Source organism: Equus quagga, chromosome 13 (assembly GCF_021613505.1).
Source record: "Equus quagga isolate Etosha38 chromosome 13, UCLA_HA_Equagga_1.0, whole genome shotgun sequence".
Classification (NCBI taxonomy): Eukaryota; Metazoa; Chordata; class Mammalia; order Perissodactyla; family Equidae; genus Equus; species Equus quagga.
This window is the reverse complement of record NC_060279.1, coordinates 96,983,568-97,005,981: the sequence shown is the minus strand read 5'-3', so window position 1 is coordinate 97,005,981 and position 22,414 is coordinate 96,983,568. Positions and strand designations below refer to the sequence as shown.

Genomic DNA, 22,414 nt, shown 5'->3' with positions numbered 1-22,414 from the left:
CCGGAGTCGGACTCCTGACCAAATCCGTTTCTCTGCTCGGCGGAGCATCCTCTGCACCGCCCCTTCCCACTTCCTCCGCCAATCACTCGCTTTGGTCCCGCCCCTCTCGGCTCGTCCCCTCTCACACCGCCAATCCGCGCCTTTCGTCCCACCCCCCGGACGCCGAGTCCCCCAATCCCTGCCCTCGAGGAGCGTGGCCCGGTATCCCGCAACCCTAGCGGGTCGCGCCGGAGGGGGGTGGAGGCGGAAGTGGCGGCGCCGGGCCCCGGGAGTAGGAAGGAGCCCGGGCTGCAGCCGGAGTGGAGCGGCTGCCAGCCGAGGAGCAGGCGCGGCCGCGGCGCCATATTGTGGCCCCCAGCGGCCGCGACCGAGTCATGGCCGAGACCTACGGTGAGGGTGATGGACCGAAGCTGGGGTCTGGGGTCCGAGCTGGGGGAGGATGCGGCCTGTGGGGAGTGGGGCGGGGCTTTACATATCCGGGGGCGGGGTCTGGTATTGTGGGGCAGGGCCTAGTGGATGCTGGGAGGGGTTTAGTGGGTCTAAGGCTGAGTTTCATCGATTTGGGCGGAGCCTGAGGGTCTGGTGTGTGGTTTAAATAGATCTGGGGCGGGATTTGTGGGAGCCAGTCACGATGGATCAGAGATAGACCTTGAGGGAAAGGGTGGGCCTTAGTGTGTCGGGCGGAGCCTGAGAGGATGGGGCGGGGCTGACTGTGTGAATGGCAGGGGTCGAGCTTGATGGTTTAGGGGGAAGCGTGAAGGGATGCTCTGGACCCTGGACTGCTCTGGTTTGAGAGGTCTGGAGTGGGGTTGGGGATAAGTTGGCCTTGAAGTAGGGGCTGGGACTAGTGGCAAGGGGTGGGGCTTAAGCTTGAGAATATGGTCAGGGCCTTGGGCAGAGGGAGGGAGGAGGGACTGAGAATTGGGAAATCAGGATGGATGGATACGAGGTGCGACGACAGGGTGCAGTGGAAAGAGCACTGGTTCAGGAGTCAGAGAGTCTTATTAGGACTGGTTTAGGAGTCTCTATTCATTCAACAAATAGAGAAAAGCAGAGGGAGCAAATGGGAACCAGCTTGTCATTTTCAGGGAATCAACTGAAGGACAGAGGCTGGAGTGGAGTGACTGAGGCAGAGAGTAGTAGGAGGTGAAGTCGTGAGGGACAAGGACAAGATTGTAGACCTTGATAAAATGGCTTTCAAGAGACGATTGCCAAATAATTAGCTAAGGTTTTGGACTCTGGAGCCATTTGACCTGGGTTCCAATCCCAGTTCTGCCTAGTTGGGGGACCTTGGGCAAGTCAGTTAACCTTTCTGGCCTCAGTTTCCTCATCTGGAAAATGGGGATAATTATTAGTATACCCCTCTCATAGAGTTTTCCTGAGGATTAAGTGAGCTGTTGGTGTAAGTAAAGCACTTTATAACTGTGCCTGGTACATGGTAAGCACTATATAAGAACGATCTGTTATTGTTGTTATCCGTTGCTCAGTTTCTGCCTGTGTCTATTTCTCTCCCTGTAACTGTGATGATCTCTTGGTTTCTGTCTTTTCCCCTGTCTCTCTCTCTCCCCGAATGGGTTTCCCTGATTTTTGCTCCATCTGCCCAGACTTCCTTTTCAAATTCCTGGTGATTGGCAGTGCAGGAACCGGCAAATCATGTCTCCTTCATCAGTTCATTGAGAATAAGTGTGAGTTTCTGGGGGTGGTCCTGGGAGCATTGAACCGTGGGCATGGGCATGGCGTACGCACTATGGGGTGGACAGGGGCAGGGCTGGCCATAGGTCCAACTCCAGTGCTGGCTGCCTGCTCCTTGCCTTGGTGTATGGCCTTTGCTAGGTCCTCCTTGAGCCTCAGTAACCCCAGCAATGAGAATGGGTTTGTACAGGCTGAGGAGGCCTTGGAGGACAGGGAATCCTCGGAGCTCCTGCACTGCCTCTTCTCTCCCTCCCACTCCCAGTCAAACAGGACTCCAACCACACGATCGGCGTGGAGTTTGGATCCCGGGTGGTCAACGTGGGTGGGAAGACTGTGAAGCTGCAGATTTGGGACACAGCTGGCCAGGAGCGATTTCGGTAGGTGGGCTGGGCTCCCAAGGACAGAAAGAGGGAGAGGAAGGGGGAGGAGAGAGGAGAGAAAATGAGAGAGAGAGAGGTGTGCAGAGTCACTTGGAGATGATAGGAGCAGGGAGACACGGAGAGGGCAGGCAAGGCAGAGGGAGAGAGACTCTGATTAGCAGGTACATAGAGCCAGAGAGAGACGGATTCCTGGAGAGAGGACGACAGAGACAGTGAGAGGAAAAGAGATTGAGAAAGAAACATAATGAAGAGAGAGAGAGGCAGGGAGGGACCGACAGGCCCTGGAGAGACTATGATAGATAGACCCATGTGGCTGGAGGGATGGAGACCTGTGCCCAGGGAGAGATGGGGCCTGCCTGGAGAGAAAGAGATGTTTAGGGGTGGGTGCGAGGGGTCAAAGTTGAGAGAGAATGACTAAAACAGAAAGGGAAGCTTGCAAGAGAGATACACACACTCAGAGAGGGAGAGAGAAAGAGAGACAGAGACTGAGAAGAAGAGAAAGATAAGGGAGATTAGGAGACAGAAGAGAGCCAGAGGCAGAGACAGAGAGAGATGGAGAAGTGGGACAGGTGGAACCAGAGAGATGGAGAAATGGATGTGTTCTGGGGAAAAAGAGAGAAATACATAGGGCTTAGCACAGTATGTCTTCAGGACATGTCTGCAGAAAAGATAATAGACACATAGAAACAGAGACCGAGAAGGAGAGAAAAACAGGGAATCCAGTCCACAGAGAAGTGTGCTCCCTGGGCAGTCCTTAGTAGCTGCTAAGTTAATACTCATGTGTGAATTCCCTGGATGAGGTGCATGGAGCCCAGAGACAGACAGAGACAGGTGTGTGGCATGGGCTGGGTTTACAGGAAGTGCTCATTACATGCTTGTGGAATGATTGCACGAGTTCCAGAGGCACCCAGACGGTGATACAGGGAGATACAGACAGTCGGCCACACTGGGAAAGGGGCCTCCCTGAGACACAGCCGGAAAGGGACAAGTGAATGTTGTTGCATAGCACTTGGCCAGGACTGGGCAAAGGGGAGATGACAGAAAATGATGAATGAATGAATGAATGGGAAAGCAAGGGTGAGGATGAGAGAGCCAGAATCAGAGAGAGGCAGAGCCAGAGAAATAGAGAATTAAAGACATACGCACATAAGAGAGACAGACAGAAAGACAGAGACCAGTGAAGAGCTACAGAAAGATGGGGACACAGAGAGAGTCAAAGATGGGGGAGACTCAGACAGGCAGCTAGAGAGACAGACATTGAGGGACTGCCTCACAGACAGAGAAACTGTAGTGAGACCAGACCACGGCCAGGTTTTGGGGGATGGGCCAGCAGTGAAGGGGGGCCTCCGAACCACCAGTCTCTCTCCGCAGAGGGGGGCAGTCTCGGGGCAGACCCCAGCCTCAGGGGTGACTGGGTCCCCCTGGCCCCACAGGTCGGTGACACGGAGTTACTACCGAGGGGCGGCTGGAGCCCTGCTGGTGTACGACATCACCAGGTGGGTGCTCGGAGCGGGCCGGGCGGGGCCGGGGCCACCCCTCTCCTGCCTGGCCTCCCTCCTCTCTCCTTCCTCCACAGCCGGGAGACTTACAACTCGCTGGCTGCCTGGCTGACGGATGCCCGCACGCTGGCCAGCCCCAACATCGTGGTCATCCTCTGTGGCAACAAGAAGGACCTGGACCCGGAGCGTGAGGTCACCTTCCTGGAGGCCTCCCGCTTTGCCCAGGAGAACGGTGAGGGCCGAGCCATGGGCCGGCAGGGGCAGGGGGCTCATTGGAGGAGGGGACAGTTCTCTGGGCCTCCTGTGTCTCTGGCTGTACCCAGCAGGGGAATGTGGAGATTTAGAAGTCTGGGTTCAAATTTGAGTGCTGCCACATGCGAGCTGTGTGACCACTGTGATCGTCAGTTTCCTCATTTGGAAAGTGGGTATCACAGTGTTTCCACCTCCCATTATCCATGATGGTTAAAGGGAGATGGTACATGGAAAGCCCTCAGCACCTCCTGCGCTGGGTGGGTGCTTGATTAACATTGGCTGCTAAGGAGGTTTCCACCAGGATGGGGAGGCAGTGAGGGGGCTACTGGTATAAGGTGGAGACCGCAAACTCCCATGGCCCTAGGGGATATCTCATTCGAAAATATCACATTGGCCAAGCAGCTGCTGGCTTTAGCATCTGCCCATGTTCTCCAGTTTGTAATCTCCAAACTGGAGAGGAGGTTTTGCCGTTAGAGAGATGTGGGTTTGAATCCTGGCTCTTAACTTACTGCGTGGCCCTGTCACAGGGCGCCTAGGCCTGTGCTAGATGGTGCTGGGGACACAGTGACAAGGACAGTCTGGGCCCAGCTCTCATAGGCTCACAGTCCAGTGGGTGGGGGAGGGGGCCAGGCCCATTTGCAGATAGTGACAGCCCAGAGGGGTCAGAGCTGGGATGGGGGAGGCACAGGGGCTGTGGGAGCCCAAAGGAGGCACCTGACCCATCCTGGGAGGTCAAGGAGAACTTTCTGGAGGAGGAGATGTGTGGCTGAGCTCTGAAGGAAGAGCTGGGTGGGTACCTGGGGAGGGCGGCATTCATGGCAGGGTAACAACACAGACAAGGAGTGAGGGCAAAGGAGGAGCGTTTGAGGAACAGACTGAGGGGCAGCAGGTCAGAGTGGGATTGGGGGATGGGGACGCCCGAGGCCCTGACCTTCCGGAGCATCTGCCCCCAGAGCTGATGTTCCTGGAAACCAGCGCTCTCACCGGTGAGAACGTGGAGGAGGCTTTCCTGAAGTGTGCTCGCACCATCCTGAACAAGATCGACTCAGGTGAGGCCCCCGACTGACTGACCAGCAAGAGTCGGAGAGGAAGGTGGGGCGCCGAGGTCTCCTCCGAGGGACCAGTCCTGACCTCTGCCCTCCTCCCTAGGCGAGCTCGACCCCGAGAGGATGGGCTCAGGCATTCAGTACGGGGACGCCTCCCTTCGCCAGCTGCGGCAGCCTCGGAGCGCCCAGGCCGTGGCCCCTCAGCCCTGTGGCTGCTGAGACCTGCGGAGCCAGGTGGGATACTGGGGACTCAGGGACCGCAGGGGTGGTCTCCTGGCAAAGGGGTGTATGCGGCAGAGACAGAGACACGGGACAGGAGAGATGACGAGAAACAATGAGAGAGAAAGATGCAAGACCACTTGAGTTAAAGGAGCCATCTTCCTGGCCACAGGGAACTCACCGGTCCTTCTCATCCCACTGCCGGCTCTCTGCCCTGGATCTCTGACCCTCCATGCATAATTCACCAGATTTTTATTGAGTGCCCACTGAGGGCCAGGTCCTGTTCATGCACTGGGAACACAGACAAAAATCCCTGCCCGGGTGGAGCCCACATGTTCTTGGGAGGAGACAGACAGTAAACAAGATACATGAGTAAATGGCATAGTAGTTAGAAACATAAGAATATAGAGAAAAATAAAGCCAGGCAAAGAGAGGAGAGGGGGCGGAGTGGAATGTTGGACATGATGATGAGGAAAGGACTCACAGGGAAGGTGACATTTGAGCAAAGACCTGAAGGAGGTGAGGGAGGGTGTCATGTGGGTCCCTAGGGGAAGGTGCTCTAGGCAGAGAGAACAGCTGGTGCAAAGGCCCTGAGGTAGGGTTGTGCCTGGCCTGGGTGAGGAAGTCCAAGGAGGCCAGCATGGCTGGAGTGCAGTGTGTGTGGTGTGTATGTATTGAGGGGGGAGTTGAGCAGGAGATGAGGCCTCGGGTTGGGGGAAGCAGATCAGTTAGGGCCTTGTGGACCATGCTGAGGCCTCTGGCTTATACCCTGGGTGGGACGGGAGCCACAGGAGCGCTCTAAGCAGAGGAGGGACAGGATCTGACTCAGGGTCCCTCTGACTGCATATAGAGGAGAGACTGTGGGGGGCAGGAGACCAGCGAAGAGGCTACTGCAAAGTCAAGATGAGAGACGATGGTGGACAGGACCAGGCCGGGGGCAGAGGAGGGACTGAGAAGTGGATAGGTTTGTATCCTTCTGGCCTCTGTCTCCAGTCCTGTCCCCTCTTGATGTAGCCACCAGGTCTTCCTAAAGCACAGATCTCATCCTGTCCTCCCCCTGTTTGGACCATCCATGGTTCCCGGGGCCCAGGGGACACAGCTAAGCCTCCTGAGCCTGGTGTTTGACCCCCTGCAGGGACTGGCCACTGCCGAACTCCCCTGCCCCAACTCCCACCTCTCCCCACCTCTCCGGGGCTGTGTATATCTTCCCAATTCTCCCCTCTGTGCTTCCTGCCCACCCTCCTCCCAGCCATCGGCTGCTCCAGGGCGGCGGTGGGGAAAGTGGTTAGCCTTTGGCAGAGCCACTGTGGTTTCCTGATGGAATGGATCTGGAATTTGAGAGAGAGGAGTCAAGGGTGAGTGCTTCGGCAGCGCTCTCTCTTCCCTCCAGGCCTTTGTGTCTGCTGGGCCTCGGCCTGGCGCACCCCTCTGCCTGCCTTCTTTTTCCCGCCAGCTGCCACTCATCATCTGCTCTCTGCTCAAATGACTCTTCCTGCAGCAGGAAACCTTTAAGGGCTTCCCAGCTGGGGTTACTCCCTCTTGCTGGGTGGTCCCCCAAGTGCCCTTTCCTTTTTGAAAGCATCCAGCTCTGTACACTTGATCATTGTTATCTGTATGGCGTTTGTCTTCCCCATCTGAGAAGGGAAGGGGGTGCTAGACCAGGCTCCAGAGCCAGGCTGCCTGTGTTACACTCTGGCTCTCTCACCTGGTGCCAGAGTGACTCTGGGCAAATTACTTAACCTCTCTGGGCCTTGGTTTCCTCATCTGTCAAATGGGGCTATAATAGTACGTCCCTCAGGTGGGTATTCAGAAGATTAAGTTAGTTCACATAAAGTGCTTAGAACAGAGCCAGACACTTAGTAAAGACTTGGTAGACGGAGGGCTACTTGTTATTTTTCTTCTCACTCCCCATTGGAAAGCCTCTGGGCTGTGCAGAAGTGGGTGGGTGTGTACTGCTCACGTCAGGGCTTAGTATATCTGTTTCAGAATTGGCCTCAGTGAATCCAATGTCCTAAGACAGTGCTCTTTCAAACTTTGTTGACTGCGATCTGCAGGAGGAAATATATTTTCTATGTTGACCTAATATAGTCACACACAAATAGAAAACTGAAACACATGTTTCCTAGCACCAATCTGTTTTTTTAAAAAAATGGATGTGTAATTCACGTAACATAAATTTAGGCCTTTTAAAGCGTGCCGTTCACTTGTGCAACAACTTGGGCAACCACTGCCTCTGTCTAGTTCCACAACAGTTTTATCACCCTAAAAGGAAACCCCTCACCCACTCAGCAGTCTCTCCCCATCCCACCCAGGCTCTGGGCACCCACCAATTTGCTTTCTGTCTCTATGGACCAGTATATTCTTATTACATATGATGCGCTCTGATATTTTCTATTCTATTTTATTCCATTTCAATAAAAAAATCGGTCCAGGCCCACCAAACTGATTTCCCAGCCCATTCATGTGCTGCACACTGGAATCACCCGGAGAGCCTTAATGGCTGCTGCAGCCCGGGCCTCACCCCAGAGATTCTGAAGTGGTTTCGGGATTTCTAGAAGCTCCCAGGTAACGCTATCTGCAGCCAAATCAAGAACCGCTAACTAAATGAGTCTCCGCATTTTAGAAAACACTGGAACGGGATGTAGAGCCAGGGTGGTCCAGAAACATAGAAGGACGTAGAGATAGAAAATGTAGACATTGAGATGCCCTTCTACAGACTCAAGGAGACAGCTCTCTGAGGCAGAGAAACAAGAAGATGCAAGAACCCTCAGAGTTGTTAGTGCCCTGGAGTTGATTCCGACTCCTGGTGAGCCTGTGTCCAGCAGAGTGGAACCCAGCCTGGTCTTTTTGTGCCATCCTCTCACCTTCTGGCGCTCTATCAGACAATGCTCCGCTGCTGTTCGTAGGGTTTTCATGGCCAGTTTTTCCAGAGGGTGGCCATGTCCTTTTTCCTAGTCTGTCTTAGTCTGGAAGATCCGCTGAAACCTGTCCACCATAGGGGACCCTGCTGGTATTGGAAATACTGGTGACATGCATCCCAGCAGCTTGCAGCTGCCACAGTATTACAACCTGACAGACTGGGGAACCTGGGTGACCTGGGCCGCAGCAGCAGTGAAAACACTCAATCTTAACCAGGGCTGGCACACTCCAAGAGAGAGCCCGAATTACCTGCAGACGAGAAACAAAGTCAGACAGACAGACCATGTAGAAACTTTAGGAGAAAGAGATAGGTATGGACAGACAGACACAGATAGGAGGGCAGGAAGATACCCAGAAACGAGACAGAGACACCAGCTGGACAGAGCCAGGATCCCTCGAGTTCACCACACACTTTTCTTTCAGCTCACCTGTTCTCCAGGACCAGCCCTGCCCTTCCGGCTGGGGCCCAGTCCCAGGCCCCAGGAGGCCAAGCCCCTCACCTGTCCTGGCCCCGGAGAAGCTGCCCCGCCACCTGTCCCCCTTCCCTGGCCTGGTGGGGCCTGGCTGAGGGGCAAGACTGAGCCACGGGGGAAGGGGGAATCCGTACCTGCTGCTGCTTCATCTGTCTTGGCTAACCCCTGTTCCCCCTGAAACCCCAGCCATACTCGAAGAGTTCCCAAAGCCTGAGACCAGGGCCATTTGGCCCCAGCTCCCTGCCTGGTCCTGCCATTGCGAGTACGTGTTATTTATTACCTGGAGGCCTGTCCCGTCCCCACCCCGCCCCCATAAAGCATTGTTTACACCTGTGTCTTGGCCTCCATCATTTTGGGGTGGTGGGGAGGGAGGAGAGACAGAAGAGGTCCCTGATGGAAGACTCATGTGTCAGGGTGTTTGGGGTCCATGTTTTTGGGTTGGTCGTAGTGTGGGGGTACTCCATGACTCCATGACTCAGGTGTCTGTTGTGGAGGGAATCGGCACTGTGTGCACATTTTGTGGCAATGCATGCTGGAGGCCTACATATGTAACACTGATGTCCTTATGTTTGTGATGTGTGTGAAGAGATCTGTAGGAATGTGCTGCTTGTGTGTGACATTGTTGCTTGTGACTACTCTGTCCTTGGTGATTGTATCCACGAGGCTGGTGGTGTTGGGACCCCAAGGCCAGGAAATGAGAATTCTGGCCTGTTAGTGAGCTGCGGCTGGTGCCTGGTGGGCGACACCCACGCACGGCACATTCTTGAAAATTCCTGAAAGTCTGAGGCGGTGTCAGACAATTGCGTACGTGACTGTGAAACGTATGCCCCTGAGGTCTGCATGCGTTTTGGTGTGAATTTGGCTCCTTTGATATACTTGTGTGAACCCTGTGTCTGCCCAAGAGCGCTACGTGGGGCTTTATGCAACCCTGACTCAGGTGCATAGTCAAGACTGGTGTGTTACCACCTTGTGTCCAGGTGAACCGCTGACACCTGCACGTGCTCTGCCAGGGACAGGTGCAGCCCCTCAGGACATTCCCAATTGCTCGGCCACCCTCAAGTCGGCCTTAACCCACATCCTCGGCAGGCCTGAGCCCCTGCTCAGCACGGCCGATGGCGGAGGGGGCGGGGCATATAAATAACCTAATCTGCATAGTCCCCCCAGGCCTGCGCCCAAAATGTTAGTAAAGACTAGAGGCTGCCGTGCAAATGTAGCTTTCCTAGGTTGCTTTATTCCGACTCCCACAATTGTCCCGAGGGGGCAGGGCGGAGCGGGTCACGGTAGATTTGCACATCGCTTCTAGTCCGTTCTCCCTTCCTCAAGGACGTTCTGCACTTTCTTTCCTCCGTTATAAAAAATCCTTACGTAAATTACTTACTGACGTGCGAATTTACATAAATTTCCCAACTAACTGCGCAGACATTTCTCAAAGCCTCATCCCTATTCTTCGGCTGTAAGAGGGCGGAGCTGTCCGTACAAATGACATCGATGATGTGCACGGCACTCCCGGAGCCGGCTACTTATTATTCCGCAGCGGTCTGGGCTCTGAGCGGGTGGGCCTGCCCCTGTAAATAGCCTTATTTGCATACCCCTCCGGCGTGTTTGGCATAATAGGCGCAGAAGCTCCCCCTCCCCAGTCCAGCCCTTCCTAACCGCCGTCCTCCTCTCGCGCGGAGCGGGCGGAGCGAAGAATGCAAATGAACCTCGCGTCGGCGCCCGACCCACTTCCCCTTTCTCGAGGGGGGAGTTCTGAACTTCCTCGCCCCGCCCCGCGCCGCTCGCGCCTGCGCACGGATGTCCCTCCGCCCGGGTGCGGTCACGTGCCCACCGGGCGAGGCGGGGGCGGAGCGTCGCGGGCGGTGGGGGCGGGGTATGGCGCGCTGTGCGGCGCTGGGCGGCTGGCACAAACGGCGGCGCCGGGGCCGGAGGAAAAGGCTCGGTGAGGGGAGCGCGGGGAGGGAAGGGAGCGAGGAGCAGACGCCGTTCGAGCCGGGGTGCCGGCGCGACGCCGGCGGGGCTTGGGGGCGCGCGCCGGCACGCCGTGGCGGCGCGTGGCGGCCCCGGGGAGGGGAGGGTGGGGCGTGGGGGAGGGAGCGCGCGCCGGCATGTCGAGTGCGGGCCGTTTGGGGGGTGGGGGTGGGAGCTGGGAGCGCGCGCCGGCTGGGGGAGGGGAGCAGGCGCGGGGTCCGGGCGGTCCCGAGGCCCTGCCTCCGTCGCCTGCTGCGCCCCGAGGGGGCCTCAGGCCCGGCACTGCAGGGAGTTGGGAGGGGGGCTCCTTTTTCTTCCGTCTTGTCCCCGAAGTGCGTGAACCCTCCCCCGCCCTTCCCTCTGTCGCTGTGAACCCTCCTCCCGCGGCTCCTTCCGTCTGTCTGTCTGTCTTAGGACCTCCCTTCCGTCTGGATGTGTGTCAGCCCCCAGCAGGCTTCCTCCCGTTGCGCTCGGGTCGACCCCTCCACCCTGTTGTGTCCGGCTGTCTCAGGCCCTCCCTCCCAGCTTCTCTTCGGTCTGTTTTTCTGTCTCTGGGCTCCCGGTTCTCTTTGTCTCTGGTCTCCCCAGCTTCCTCCGTCTGTGGACCTCCCACATTCCTCCTCTGTGTCTCTGGAACCCCCAGGCAGATCCCCCCCTGTCTATTTGTTTCCAACTCTCCTGCTCCCCACTCTTCCTGCATTTCTTTTCCACTACGGGCCCCGTCTCCGTTTTCTGTTTTCTGTCTTCTGTCTGTCTGAGGATGCTCTCTCCCACAGCCCCCGATGCAGTCCTTTGGCTTTGGGTCATCTACCCAGCCTCACTCCTCCAGCTGCCCCCCTCTCTGCCTCTTGTCAGTGACTTCCCCCCCAAATTCCTACAGTCTTCTCCCCCACTTGATTTAGGTTCTGGGGATCTCTGTAGCCAAGTCAGTCTTCCTTTCCACTGCCCCTAAATCCCTCACTCCTTCCCCAAGTAGGCCTGCCTCTAACTCGTCTCACATCTCTTTTTCTCTCTCTCCATCCAGCCACCCTGACGGGTCCCTTCCCAAGCCCCTAGGGACAGCAGAGGACTTGGGGACCAGCGAGCACCCCCAGGGCACGAGAAGAGCCTCTGCTGCCTGCCCTGTCTCACTCTGCCCCACGCCAGGCCCAGCCGCCCCTGCCCCCGGCTGCATCAAGTGGAGGAGGAGGAGGCGGAGGAGGGTGGCACCATGGGCCCGGGCCGTGCCCTCCATGCCCGGGGGATGAAGACGCTGCTGCCATGGACAGCCCGTGCCAGCCGCAGCCCCTGAATCAAGCTCTCCCTCAGTTGCTGGATTCTGTGTCAGAGCCCTTGGAGCCTGGCCGGGCCAGGATGGGGGTGGAAAGTTACCTGCCCTGTTCCTTGCTACCCTCCTACCACTGTCCAGGAGTGCCTGGTGAGGCCTCGGCGGGGAGTGGGACCCCCAGAGCCACAGCCTCTTCCACCACAGCCAGCCCCCTGCGGGAGGGCTTTGGCGGGCAGGATGGCGGCGAACTGCGGCCGCTTCAGAGTGAGGGCGCTGCAGCGCTGGTCACCAAGGGGTGCCAGAGACTGGCGGCCCAGGGCGCCCGGCCTGAGGCTCCCAAACGGAAATGGGCAGAGGATGGTGGGGATGCCCCCGCACCCAGCAAGCGGCCCTGGGCAAAGCAGGAGAACCAGGAGGCGGAGGGGGAGGGGCAGGGTGGCGTGGGCTGCAGCAGTGGCAATGGCGAGGCCAGCGCCGGGCCGAGGGAGGAGGTGCTGCCCGCTGCGCCTGAGCGCTTGGCCCTGGACTATATTGTGCCCTGCATGCGGTACTATGGCATCTGCGTCAAGGACAGCTTCCTGGGGGCGGCGCTGGGCGGCCGCGTGCTGGCCGAGGTGGAGGCCCTGAAGCGGGGCGGGCGCCTGCGTGACGGGCAGCTAGTGAGCCAGCGGGCTATCCCGCCACGCAGCATCCGCGGGGACCAGATCGCCTGGGTGGAGGGCCACGAGCCGGGCTGCCGCAGCATCGGCGCCCTCATGGCCCACGTGGACGCCGTCATCCGGCACTGCGCCGGGCGGCTGGGCGGCTACGTCATCAACGGGCGCACCAAGGTGAGGCTGCGGGGCCTTGGGTGGAGGGGCTGCCCGCGCTCATTTGTTGGTTGCCTAGTGCTCTGAGCATCATTGGGCTTGGAGGCGGGCTTCTGGGGTCACGAACGGTTTAGGCAGCTCCAATGGAGGAGTGTTGGGGTTCGCTTTGGGCTCTCGCTCCCCTTGGGGACTGGGGGGGGGGGGTCTGTGTGCTTTCTCCCTGTGGCCCTGAGTTTGTGCACCTGTAAACCAGGGTTTTGGCGTGTAGGAACAGTGGTTCTTGACTTTGCCAGGGTTCATCTTGAAGAACCTGAGAAAAGGTGCCGACATTCATAGCCCCACAGCTGTGTGAGCCCTGGTGGGTTCACAGCTCCCTGATGGAAGTTCATGGGCCCCAGACCTAGAATGGTCCTTGTAGACAGGCCCACGTTTCTGCTCTGGTCATCTGCACCTATCTGTCCCTGTCTTGATCCTTCGTTGTTCACCTGTCCCTTCATCTGTCCCTTTGTGCTGTCCTGTCCGTCTATTCCATCCTGTCTGCCATCTGTCTCTGGTCTGTCCATTCTGTCTTCCAGGCAGGAGAACCAGGAGATGGTTGGGGGAGGGTGGTAGTGGTGAGGCCAGTGCCAGGCTGAGGGAGGAGGCGCTGCCTGCCGTGCCTGGTGCTGGACTGTATTGTGCCATACTCTGCCACTTGCATCAAGGACAGCTTTCTTGGGGTTGCACTGGGCGACTGTGCACCTGTCCAGGTGAAGGTCCTGTCTCCGTCTTCCCCCTCCCTGTCCTAGTCTCTGTCCTCCATCCTTTCTGTCCTGTCTGCCCATCACTTCGTTCCTGTCCAGAGCTGGTCTGTTTCCTTGATCCTGTGCCTTCGTGTCTCTTCTTGGTCCCTTATTTTTACTTTATAGTAGTAGTAATTAATCTTTTTTTGGAATCTGGGTCTTTTTGAGAATCTGCCAAAACCCACAGATCCTCTCTTAAGGAAACCTCATTTGATTAGAGTTTATGTGCACTTGTCAGGGCCTCCTGGGCCTCCAGCTGCCCATTCAAGAACCTGGGGTCAGGAACCCTGCACAAGACAATAGTCCACAGGGCCTTTCCCGCCTGCTGACATGATAATTCTCTTCGTTGACGGGTGTGAGGGTCCTGGCCTTGAGTCCAAGCCTTGGTGTCATTGGGACAAGGCCATACAGGTGTGCCCACTGCACGCCAGTGATGCCTGGCTGATGGCACAGGCTGCCATCTGCCCTGTGGGCATGAGGTTGTGCTTCTGATGTCCCCTCCCTCCTCCCTCAGATTCCATTTCAGGTTTTGTCTCTGTGCAGCTTCCCTTTCGGGCTGGAGCTGGCTAGGGACCAGGGCTCCCCCCAGCTGAGGCCAGGGTCCTCCCCACCTCAGCTAGAACTTGGCCTACTTCCCTCTCGCTCGCAGCACTTGATAGCTGGGGAGCTGGAGGTGGCCGTTCCCTGGGCTCGGCTCCTGCACAGGCGGGAGAAGTCAGTGGGAGTTTCCTTGGCCACAGGTGCTGAGCACCTTCACCCTAGGGTCACCTGTCCTCACAGGAGGGAGGTTGGGGGGAGACTACAAGAGCTGAGTGGCCCAGGGCAGGCCATGTCTCTGAGGCTCAGGGTGCTCATCCACAGGACAGGGAAACCAGGTTAAGTCCCTAGCTAGGCTGTGGCCGTATTAGGAGGGGAGGGGAGGGGAGAGTAGAAGGAGCAGATCTCTTCCCCTTTGGTGCCTTCGATGTGCTTGGAATGGGGCCCTGGCTAGGATAGGGGGAGTATTGGGACCTTTTTAGCCCTGGGTGACTCTTATTGCCCTGCGAGGTGAGAACAAGCCAGGCTGGACTGAGAAGGGCGGGGAGGAGCCAACCCAGTCCCTGGAGTTCCTCACAGACCCTCCACTGCCCTGCTGAGACAGCAGCTCCAGGCTTCCCCACCTTCACAGAGTGCCGTCTGGGCTCCCTCCCCAGGCTCTGAAGTAAGACTGGGGGCCGTTGAGGTGGGTGGCCACAGTGGTGGTGGGGCACAGATCCCCAGTGTGGCTAGGGTCGGCCCCAGCCTGACTGGAGCTCCTGTGTTGTCCTGTCTTCCCTCCTTTCCCTAGTTCCTCTGCTCAGTTGACGTGCAGCTGGGAAAGAGTTGACTCCCACTGGTGTCAAGGACTACCATAGGGGACCCCAGGGAGGGTCTCGCTGGCTTGGTTTGCCCTTTTAAGAGGAGTGTGGAGGTGGAGCTTGCTGTCATTGGCTCAGTCTCCTGACTTGGGGCTGTGTGTGTGATGGGGCTCTTGGCACCTTGTCACGGAATAGCCTTTAACTCTTTAGTCTCCTGGGTCTGATCCCAGCTGCCCCTTCCCTGAGATGGCGGGATGAAGAGCAAGTTTCCATGTCACTCTGCTTGTTGTCCCTTTCCCATGTTGGGGCAGGAAGTAGATGCCTCTGGGGCCAGAGGATGCTCCCCGCCTCAGGGTGTGTGTATGTAGGAGGAAGGATGGGGCCTTAAAGGGCTTGTTTCTGTGCCCAGCTTTCATGCATGAGTCCCATTCCATGGGTGTCCCTCCCTGTGTGGTGGGAGACCCTGTGTGAGGGTGCACAGGGCAGGACGGAACAGAGGCCCTGAGACCCAGAGGAGTGCTTGCAGTCAGCAGCTGCCACCTGGGCACCAAGGTGACAGGCCTGGCCCCAGGGGATTGCATGGGGCCGCCTGTAGGGCCAATACTAGGTAAACAAGTCCCTGTGCTCATTTCACATTGAGGAGGTGGAGTAGAAAATCAGCCCAAGTGCCTTCAGCCAGAGTACTCAAGGTGCCCCTTGACCTGAGACCTGAATAACCAGGAGGACCAGGGGAAGAGTTCCAGGCAGGTGCAGAAGCTTGGGGATGGCCTTGGCCTGGTCAGAGAGCAGTCAGGAGGCCCTCAAGGCTGGAGCAGAGTGATGGGGATAGTAGATGAGGTTGGTGGCTTTGGAGGCTGTGGTTGGGAATTTGTATTTTCTTGGGATGCAGTGGGGAACTTGAGGAATTGGAGCAATGGAGAGCTGGGGCAAAGGGTCTCTGGCTGCTGTGTGGGGATAGATTTTGGGGGAAGAGGTTGCAGCGCTGGACCCTTTCCCCACCCCGTCCTTGTGCAGAACTAGCAGAATCTCTGCTTGGATTCCAACTGGGGAGGGTTTGCCCGTCCCTAACCAAGGCCTCACTGATTCCAGACCCCCACCCTGGCCCACAGCCACGATCTTTCCTCCTGTTGAGGTGCTTACTCAGAGGCTGACCCATCCGTAGGGAGTGAGCAGTGCAGAGAAGGTTCTTCGGGACCGGGAGGGTGGGGGCCAGGGTCTTGCCCTGGTGCTGCCAGAGAGGAGCGTGGCTCTCCACTGCTGGGTGGCGTTACCTGGTGGCAGTCCTCCTGGCCTCCTTTCCCAGGGTAGGTTCCGTGGAGGGTCGAGTGCACATGTTTAATGCAGAGTGGTGTGCTGTCCACGCTGGGGTGAGCCCTGGGAATACCGTGTTGGGAGGAGGCCGAGGGGCCGAGTCAGCTGGCCTCCGCAGTGTGCCAGGCAAGCCTATTTGGGAGCAGATGCTGATCATTTTGATTGGGAATATTTATCTCAGGGCTGTCTTGCCAGGCTGCGGGCCACAGGTGTAGCTGAGCATTAGAGGGGAGCAGCAGCCAGCAGAGCCTGGACTGGCATCAGTCTGGGTCAAGGGGTCAAGACAGATGGTCCCCAGCTGGGGAGGAGCGGGAGGGTCTTCATGCGGGTGCTTCCCTCTTTGCCTCATCCAGTCCTCCCAGTGGCTTTGGGCCCAGGGTAGGACAGGGCCTTTTTTTTAAAATGTTATTTCAGCCTGTGCTTGGCTTTGCATCATGTGGCAGGCACCATGCTGGGTGCCTTTCCAGAAATTTTTATCTTGCTCAGTTCCCACAACTGTGAAGTACCTGTCGGCTCCATTTCATGGGTGAGGAACTGAGACAGGGGAGTGAAGTCGCCTGCCTGACATCACAGCTCATGTGGCAGGACTGAGACTTGACCCCGGGAGTTAGGTCTGTAGGAATGCCTGGGCCCTTTCCCTCACACCACATCCACCTTTCCCTCGGCTCCCTGATGTGAAACGGACCTGGAGTCACTGGGCCCAGGCCTTAGTGTGGGCAGGGCTGGGCAGGGCCAGGGCCAGGGCCGCCATCAGGGAGAGGAGGCGAGAACCCCGTGACCATATCTGTAACCACAGGAGCCAGGACCTGGAATGAGTACTGTGAGACCTGTGGGTTATGTTGTCAGAGGGGCTAATGCTACAGCCGTCCACAGAGCAGGTGTTTTTAGCTCCATTTTACAGAGGAGGCAGTTGAGGCCCGTGCCGATGATGGGACTGTCCAGGGCTAGAGTTGGGATTAGATCTCAGATTAACCACACTCTAGGTTTTGGTACCTGTTCACATGCCTAGGAGGCAGAATTTATTTAGTGGGGATTCTTGGTAGTTAAGGGCAGTGGTTCTCAGCACTGCTGCATGTTAGAATGACCTGGGGAACCTGGAAAAATTTCAGGCTCCACCCTAGACCAACCGCCGAGGTGGTCCTGGGCATCAGTGTCCCAGGGCATTCCACTCTGCAGCCAAGGGTGGAACCCGCAGTGCAGGCTGTGAGGGCACATCCCTGCGCCCCAGAAGACGTTTAAATTGGCTTCATTCTACTGAAATGTCTGAGGTGGGGTCAGGTTGTCTTTAGAAAAGCAAACCCTCAAAAACTGAGGTCCATCTGGGTGCCAGGCCCTGGGCATGTGTGTTGGTGGGGGAGTGGGCTATTGAGGTGCAGGAGCTGAGGTTTCTGGTGGATGGGGGCTTGGCTGAAAAAGGAGAAGGTCTGGGGTTGGAGCCCAGGGCACTTGAGTCAGGAGAGATGAGGGGTAGGGGTGGGTGAGAAAGCAGGTAACGTCCTTGGCTACCCCAGTCGACCCACCTCCATCCCTCTCTGCCAGGCCATGGTGGCGTGTTACCCAGGCAATGGGCTGGGGTACGTGAGGCACGTTGACAATCCCCACGGCGATGGGCGCTGCATCACCTGTATCTATTACCTGAATCAGAACTGGGACATCAAGGTAGGGGGTGGGGGTGGGCGTGGGGAGGCTTGTATCCACTTCATTTTCCACTCCCAGCTCAGCGTTTAGGGTTCTCCCCTTCCTCCTCTCAACCCACAGCGGGCGGTGCCGTCCACGGCATTCTCTTTCTGAGAAATGGCACCTCCTCTCCAGCAGACTGTGGTGACAGCTTCAGGGAATGGTGCTGTCTACCCAGTGCTCCCCCTTCCCCCTCCTCCCTGCCCCCCTCCATTTTCTGTCTTCTTGAGTAGCTTCCTGCCTGTCTCCATGGTGATGTGGACTCTGGGCTGTCATTCATCCTAAGAGCCTGAGTGGTGGGAGGGTGTGATGTGTGCGGGTCCTGTGTCTCCTGCTGGGCTCCCTGGGGGTAGGCGATGCAGGGTGGAGGCTCCAGAGAGCCCAGCCAGCCTCCTAGGAGTCTCACCCTCTGGCCTGCCCTCAGGTGCATGGCGGCTTGCTACAGATCTTCCCTGAGGGCCGGCCCGTGGTAGCCAACATCGAGCCCCTCTTTGACCGCCTGCTCATTTTCTGGTCTGACCGGCGGAATCCCCATGAGGTGAAACCTGCCTATGCCACCAGGTACGATCTATACTTCTGGGGTTGTGCCCAGGTGCCCTCCCTTCCCCCCCCCGTGCCAAGAAAGTCTTGTTAGACCCCGGGAGTGACTAGGGAGTGACGAAGTGCTGAGAGGGAGCCTAGGTGGGAACAGAACCAGGCTCAGAAGGGTTGATGGACTCTAGCGTCACTGTGGATACAGTGCCTGGAATGAAGAAGAGTGGTCTGTAACTGCCCTGCGGATGCTCTGGTCCCCAGGTACGCCATCACTGTCTGGTATTTTGATGCCAAGGAGAGAGCAGCAGCCAAAGACAAGTATCTGCTAGGTACGTGCTTCCCAAACAGCGTCCTGCTCCCTCACGTCCTTCCTAGTCCATGTACCTCACTAGGCCTCAAGCCACCTCATCCACCTCGTCAGTCTCTTATTAAATCGTCCACTCGTTTTTCCTCATCTCTGCCCACCTTCCCCAGACAGCCCACTCTCCTGCACCTCCAGCAGGAGCCCCCTCTCTTCTGGTCCTCTCCCCCATCTTCCCAGGTTTTCCTTGGCCTCTTTGTCCCTTCCCTGATGACTCACTCTCTCTGGTCCCCCTCTCTTCCCCAGCATCAGGACAGAAAGGTGTCCAAGTCCCTGTGTCACAGCCGACTACACCCACCTAGTGGCCAGCTCCAGAGCTGCATGGACAGACAGCTTGCCCTGACTTCGGGAGAGCGCGGGCCCTGTGCTGCCGGGCCAGCAGCCCGCCAGTCTCGGTGCCTGCTCCTTCCCCGCCTCCGCTGCTGCTTCCGACTTTGCCTCTGTCCTGCCTGGTGTGGAGGGTTCCGTCCGTCACTGAGGACTGAGGAGGAGGAGAGACCCCTGCTGCCCCATGATGGGGCCTGGGGTTGACCTGGGCAGGGGCCAGTGTTGGGGGCTCCCACTCCTGGAGCTGGGGCCTGTGTCCCAGGGGTGGGGAGCTGGAAGGAGGCATTGCCACCTCCCACCAGGTGTAGGATTTGGGGTTGGGTTGAGTCATGGCCTCTTGCTGGCCAAGGTTTGTGGGGGGAGTATCCCCAAGCCCCCCACTCCTCCAGCCTGGAATGTGAAGTGACTCCCCAACCCCTTTGGCCATGGCACCTTTTGGACTAGGCTGCTGCTGCTTGGGCAGGATAAGAGGTGCCGGGAGGAGCATGGGTGTGAAAGTCCTGTCAGCCAAGAAATAAATAAAAGTTTACCTCAGAGCTGCACACCCCTGCCTCCCACTCCCGCTCTCGGTGAGGAGACCCCTTCGCCTGCCGTTCAGGGCCTTTATTGACCATGGCGGGTAAGGAGGTCTGAGAGCCAGTGTGCAGAGGGTGGCCAGGCTTGACCTCAGAGGGTCACCAGGCGGAGCTGGAAGGCTGGGGGCATGTTGCCCAGGCTGGTGCACTGTGGGGTGAGGTCGAGGTTGGTGGGGCTCCCCACAGGGAGCAGGCAGAACCGCTGCAGGATGGCAGTGAAGAAGAGGAAGATCTCGGATCGGGCCAGGCCTGTGCCCAGGCACATCTGCTTTCCTGGGGACACAGGGATGTGGAGTGAGAACCTCATGTGCCCCAGGGCCTGTCCAGGCTGTTCCCCTCCCTGCCTGGCCCGGACCTAGGGCAAAGGGCGTGAAGGCATCATTGCTCTGGAACTCGCCCTCATTGTTCAAGAAGTTCCTGGGGTTGAAGGAGTTTGGGTCCTTGAATTGGGTGGGGTCCCGGTGCGCGGACACCAGCAGAGGAATCATGAAGGTGCCCTGGAGGGATACACAAGAGTTCCTCAGGGACTTGGCAGGCCACTATCCTTCATCCATCCAAGACCCCATTTAAAAGCCAGTGCCGCCCTTCTTGTTCCCAGGGCTAGTCGGTCAGCGCTGTGTGCACGCCCAAGCCTGCAGATGTCGGCTAATAGGTAGGCCGCTCCCTCCCCGCGCCAACACACAGAATCCCCAGGCTTGGTGGGTACCTTGGGCAGGAAGTGGCCGCGCAGGTGGGTGTCGGGGGTGAGGGCACGTGGCAGCCCCAGCGGCACCACACTGATGAAGCGCTGGATCTCGTGCAGCACACCGTTGGTGTAGGGCAGGCGCCCACGGTCTTCCAGGCTTGGGGCACGCATCCGACCCACCACGGCGTCTAGCTCAGCCTGTACCTTGGCTGGGGCCGGCTCAGGCTGTGAGCTGCATCCGCCGTGGACCCCAGCCAGCCCCAACCCTAGCCCCCTCATCCCTGGCCCTCCAGCTCGCAGACCTGCCACCTCTGGGTACTTGAGCAGAATGAGGAGCCCATAGCGCAGGGTGTTGCTCGTGGTCTCGGTGCCACCGAAGAAAAGGTGCGTCGTCATCACCAATGTCTCCTCCTGGAAATGTCTCTCTGAGTCCTTCTGTTCCTGTGGGCAGAGGAGACGGGCGCTGCCGCGTGCCAGGCGCCTGCTGGTGGGAGGCATAGATGGAGTTTAGGGCAGCGGGGGCGTGCACCTGATCCATCTGATCCAGAAAGCAATCAATGAAATCGCGGGGCTCCCCCGGCTGCCGCGTCTGCCGGTGCCGCTGGATTTGCTCGGAGATGAAGACCCGAAGCTCCGCGAAGTTTCGGAAGATTCGGTGGTGCGGGCCCGGGAGCCAGTGCAGGATGGAGGGGAAAATGTTGTACATCTCCGGGGACGGGATCTCAATAGGACCTTGAACAAGACCACTAGTTTCCATACGGTGAGACTGGACCAGGACTGCGATGTTATCAGTTCCAGAGCTCTAACATTCCAAGATTCTAAGATCGCCCCATTCTAATGATCCAGTGTAGGTGGGTCTGTGTACTCGGGGTTTGGCATAGGATGGGCACACGACGGAGGGGTCGGGCGGTCCTCTCACCTCGCCCCATCTGGAACTCATGATACGGAAGTTCTCACTGAAGAGGTCCAGGAGCTTCAGGAACTCCGGGTCCTGATAGCCATAGCGGTTCCCGAAGACCACGAAACAGATAACATTAGATACAGCATTATCTAGTAGCCGCCGGGGGTCGAACGGGGCTCCTGGGAGTTAGAATAGATGAGGTCATAACGCTTGGCCCAGCCCCTCGCTAGCTCTTGAGCTTACTGGCTTCCTTCCACCCAAACGTCTTCCCACGTCCCCTTCTCATCCGTTGATCACACCCACACCAGGCCCCTCTTCTTTCCCGCCAGGCCGCATCAGCGAGGGCTTGAAATTCGCCAAGCAGACAAGCCGTTTCCTCCAGGACGCGCTCCTCGACGGTCCGCGTACCCAACCCGAACTCCTTAAGCGCTCCGACTGCAAAATTGCGCAGCGTCCGCCAGCGCTGTCCATTAGAAAACAAGATGCCTGGGGATGGGGCAGAGAAGGGGGCGGCCCGGGGAGTTGGCCACGCCCATCCCGGAAGCGTTCGGTCCGGGAGCCCACTTCCTCGCAACCCTTCACTCTGCTTCTTTTCCAGACCTCTTGGTTGCCACCCCAGCCTTCTCGGCCCTGCCCATACATTGGCCCCACCTCCGCTGGTCCGCATCCCTGACCAGCGCTTGCTCTCTTTGGCTTTCACTCTCAGGCTCTTTTCTATTGGCTGCACGAGGAACCAGCCCCCCGATTCGAGCCCTGCGCTTTAGCTCCGCCTCGCCCTCTCCTCGCAGTTTGCGCTCATTAGCCGGGATTCTCTACCGGGCCCCGCCCTTTAGTCGCCCAAAGTGGCGGGTCCTGGAGCCTCACCGTTCCCGCGTGTGAAGCGTTCGAAGACTGTCATGGCCCCGCGGCCGGAGAAGGTATCCGCCTGCAGCACCAACGCGTCCCGCAGCGCTGCGTAGCCGCACAGCATCACCGCAGGGCGCGGGCCCAGCCGCACCGTGAACACCGGGCCCCAGCGGCCAGAGAGCTACACGGAGCCGGTGCTCAGCGGGTCCCGGTCGGGGCCGCTGACCCCCTTCTCCGCCGAGACCCCAGAGCCCCGCCCCAGAGATCCCTCCTCCTTCATACAGACCCAGGAGTCCCCGTCTCAGCCCCTCATTCCATGCCTAGGAGTTCAGATCCCCAGCTCCTGCCTCCCTCAGACCCAGGAGTCCGGGCCTCCAGCTCCCTCTTCCCTCAGGATCTGGAAATCCAGGTCCCCAGCCCCCAGCAGTCTCAGAACTAGGGGTCTGGGCCCTCAGTACTCTCCACCCCCCGCGTGGAACCAGGAGAACAGACCCCTCCGCTGTCCTTCCCCCTGGACCTGACTGCCGGTTGCAGGCTCCTCCTCCCTCAGGACC

General features: G+C 58.3%; 3 protein-coding genes across 7 annotated transcripts; 2 read left to right on the top strand and 1 right to left on the bottom strand.

The window, feature by feature from the left end:
* The first annotated feature begins 232 nt into the window (after positions 1-232).
* On the top strand, positions 233-8,809 carry RAB4B (RAB4B, member RAS oncogene family). 5 transcript variants are annotated; one of them, XR_006891749.1, is made up of 9 exons: positions 309-390; positions 1,605-2,069; positions 3,444-3,568; positions 3,649-3,803; positions 4,777-4,872; positions 4,973-5,103; positions 5,939-6,052; positions 7,521-7,653; positions 8,431-8,809. XR_006891749.1 is itself a non-coding variant. In XM_046684153.1 (8 exons), the coding sequence occupies exons 1-7, from the start codon at positions 375-377 to the stop codon at positions 5,086-5,088; spliced, it is 642 nt and encodes a 213-aa protein (XP_046540109.1). In that variant the 5' UTR covers positions 233-374; the 3' UTR covers positions 5,089-5,103; positions 8,431-8,809. The 5 variants fall into 5 exon arrangements, 2 of the variants coding, with proteins under 2 accessions (XP_046540109.1, XP_046540108.1); XM_046684153.1 differs by lacking the exons at positions 5,939-6,052; positions 7,521-7,653 and having other exon boundaries at positions 233-390; positions 1,605-1,685; positions 1,955-2,069; positions 3,506-3,568; XR_006891750.1 differs by lacking the exon at positions 5,939-6,052.
* Positions 8,810-10,343: 1,534 nt separating this feature from the next.
* On the top strand, positions 10,344-19,397 carry EGLN2 (egl-9 family hypoxia inducible factor 2). Its single transcript, XM_046682565.1, has 6 exons — positions 10,344-10,419; positions 11,473-12,545; positions 17,494-17,613; positions 18,056-18,192; positions 18,427-18,494; positions 18,773-19,397. Exons 2-6 carry the CDS (start codon positions 11,709-11,711, stop codon positions 18,826-18,828), a joined length of 1,218 nt encoding a protein of 405 aa, XP_046538521.1. The 5' UTR covers positions 10,344-10,419; positions 11,473-11,708; the 3' UTR covers positions 18,829-19,397.
* Positions 19,398-19,515: 118 nt separating this feature from the next.
* On the bottom strand, positions 19,516-21,857 carry LOC124250567 (putative inactive cytochrome P450 2G1). Its single transcript, XM_046682566.1, has 3 exons — positions 20,135-21,857; positions 19,784-19,925; positions 19,516-19,701 (listed from the first exon to the last, which is right to left on the bottom strand). Exons 1-3 carry the CDS (start codon positions 20,609-20,611, stop codon positions 19,520-19,522), a joined length of 801 nt encoding a protein of 266 aa, XP_046538522.1. The 5' UTR covers positions 20,612-21,857; the 3' UTR covers positions 19,516-19,519.
* Positions 21,858-22,414: the final 557 nt, after the last annotated feature.

Bases quoted from the DNA above. Each gene is read 5' to 3' on its own strand.
- RAB4B (XM_046684152.1), top strand. From the start codon at position 1,863: ATGAGAATGGGTTTGTACAGGCTGAGGAGGCCTTGGAGGACAGGGAAT. The intron at 3,569-3,648 runs GTGGGTGCTCGG...CTTCCTCCACAG, and splicing joins CTGGTGTACGACATCACCAG to CCGGGAGACTTACAACTCGC. The intron at 3,804-4,776 runs GTGAGGGCCGAG...ATCTGCCCCCAG, and splicing joins CCGCTTTGCCCAGGAGAACG to AGCTGATGTTCCTGGAAACC.
- EGLN2 (XM_046682565.1), top strand. From the start codon at position 11,709: ATGGACAGCCCGTGCCAGCCGCAGCCCCTGAATCAAGCTCTCCCTCAG. The intron at 18,193-18,426 runs GTACGATCTATA...TCTGGTCCCCAG, and splicing joins AAACCTGCCTATGCCACCAG to GTACGCCATCACTGTCTGGT. The intron at 18,495-18,772 runs GTACGTGCTTCC...TCTCTTCCCCAG, and splicing joins CAAAGACAAGTATCTGCTAG to CATCAGGACAGAAAGGTGTC.
- LOC124250567 (XM_046682566.1), bottom strand. From the start codon at position 20,611: ATGCCTCCCACCAGCAGGCGCCTGGCACGCGGCAGCGCCCGTCTCCTC. The intron at 19,926-20,134 runs GTACCCACCAAG...GTATCCCTCCAG, and splicing joins GCGGCCACTTCCTGCCCAAG to GGCACCTTCATGATTCCTCT. The intron at 19,702-19,783 runs GTCCGGGCCAGG...CTGTGTCCCCAG, and splicing joins CTTCACGCCCTTTGCCCTAG to GAAAGCAGATGTGCCTGGGC.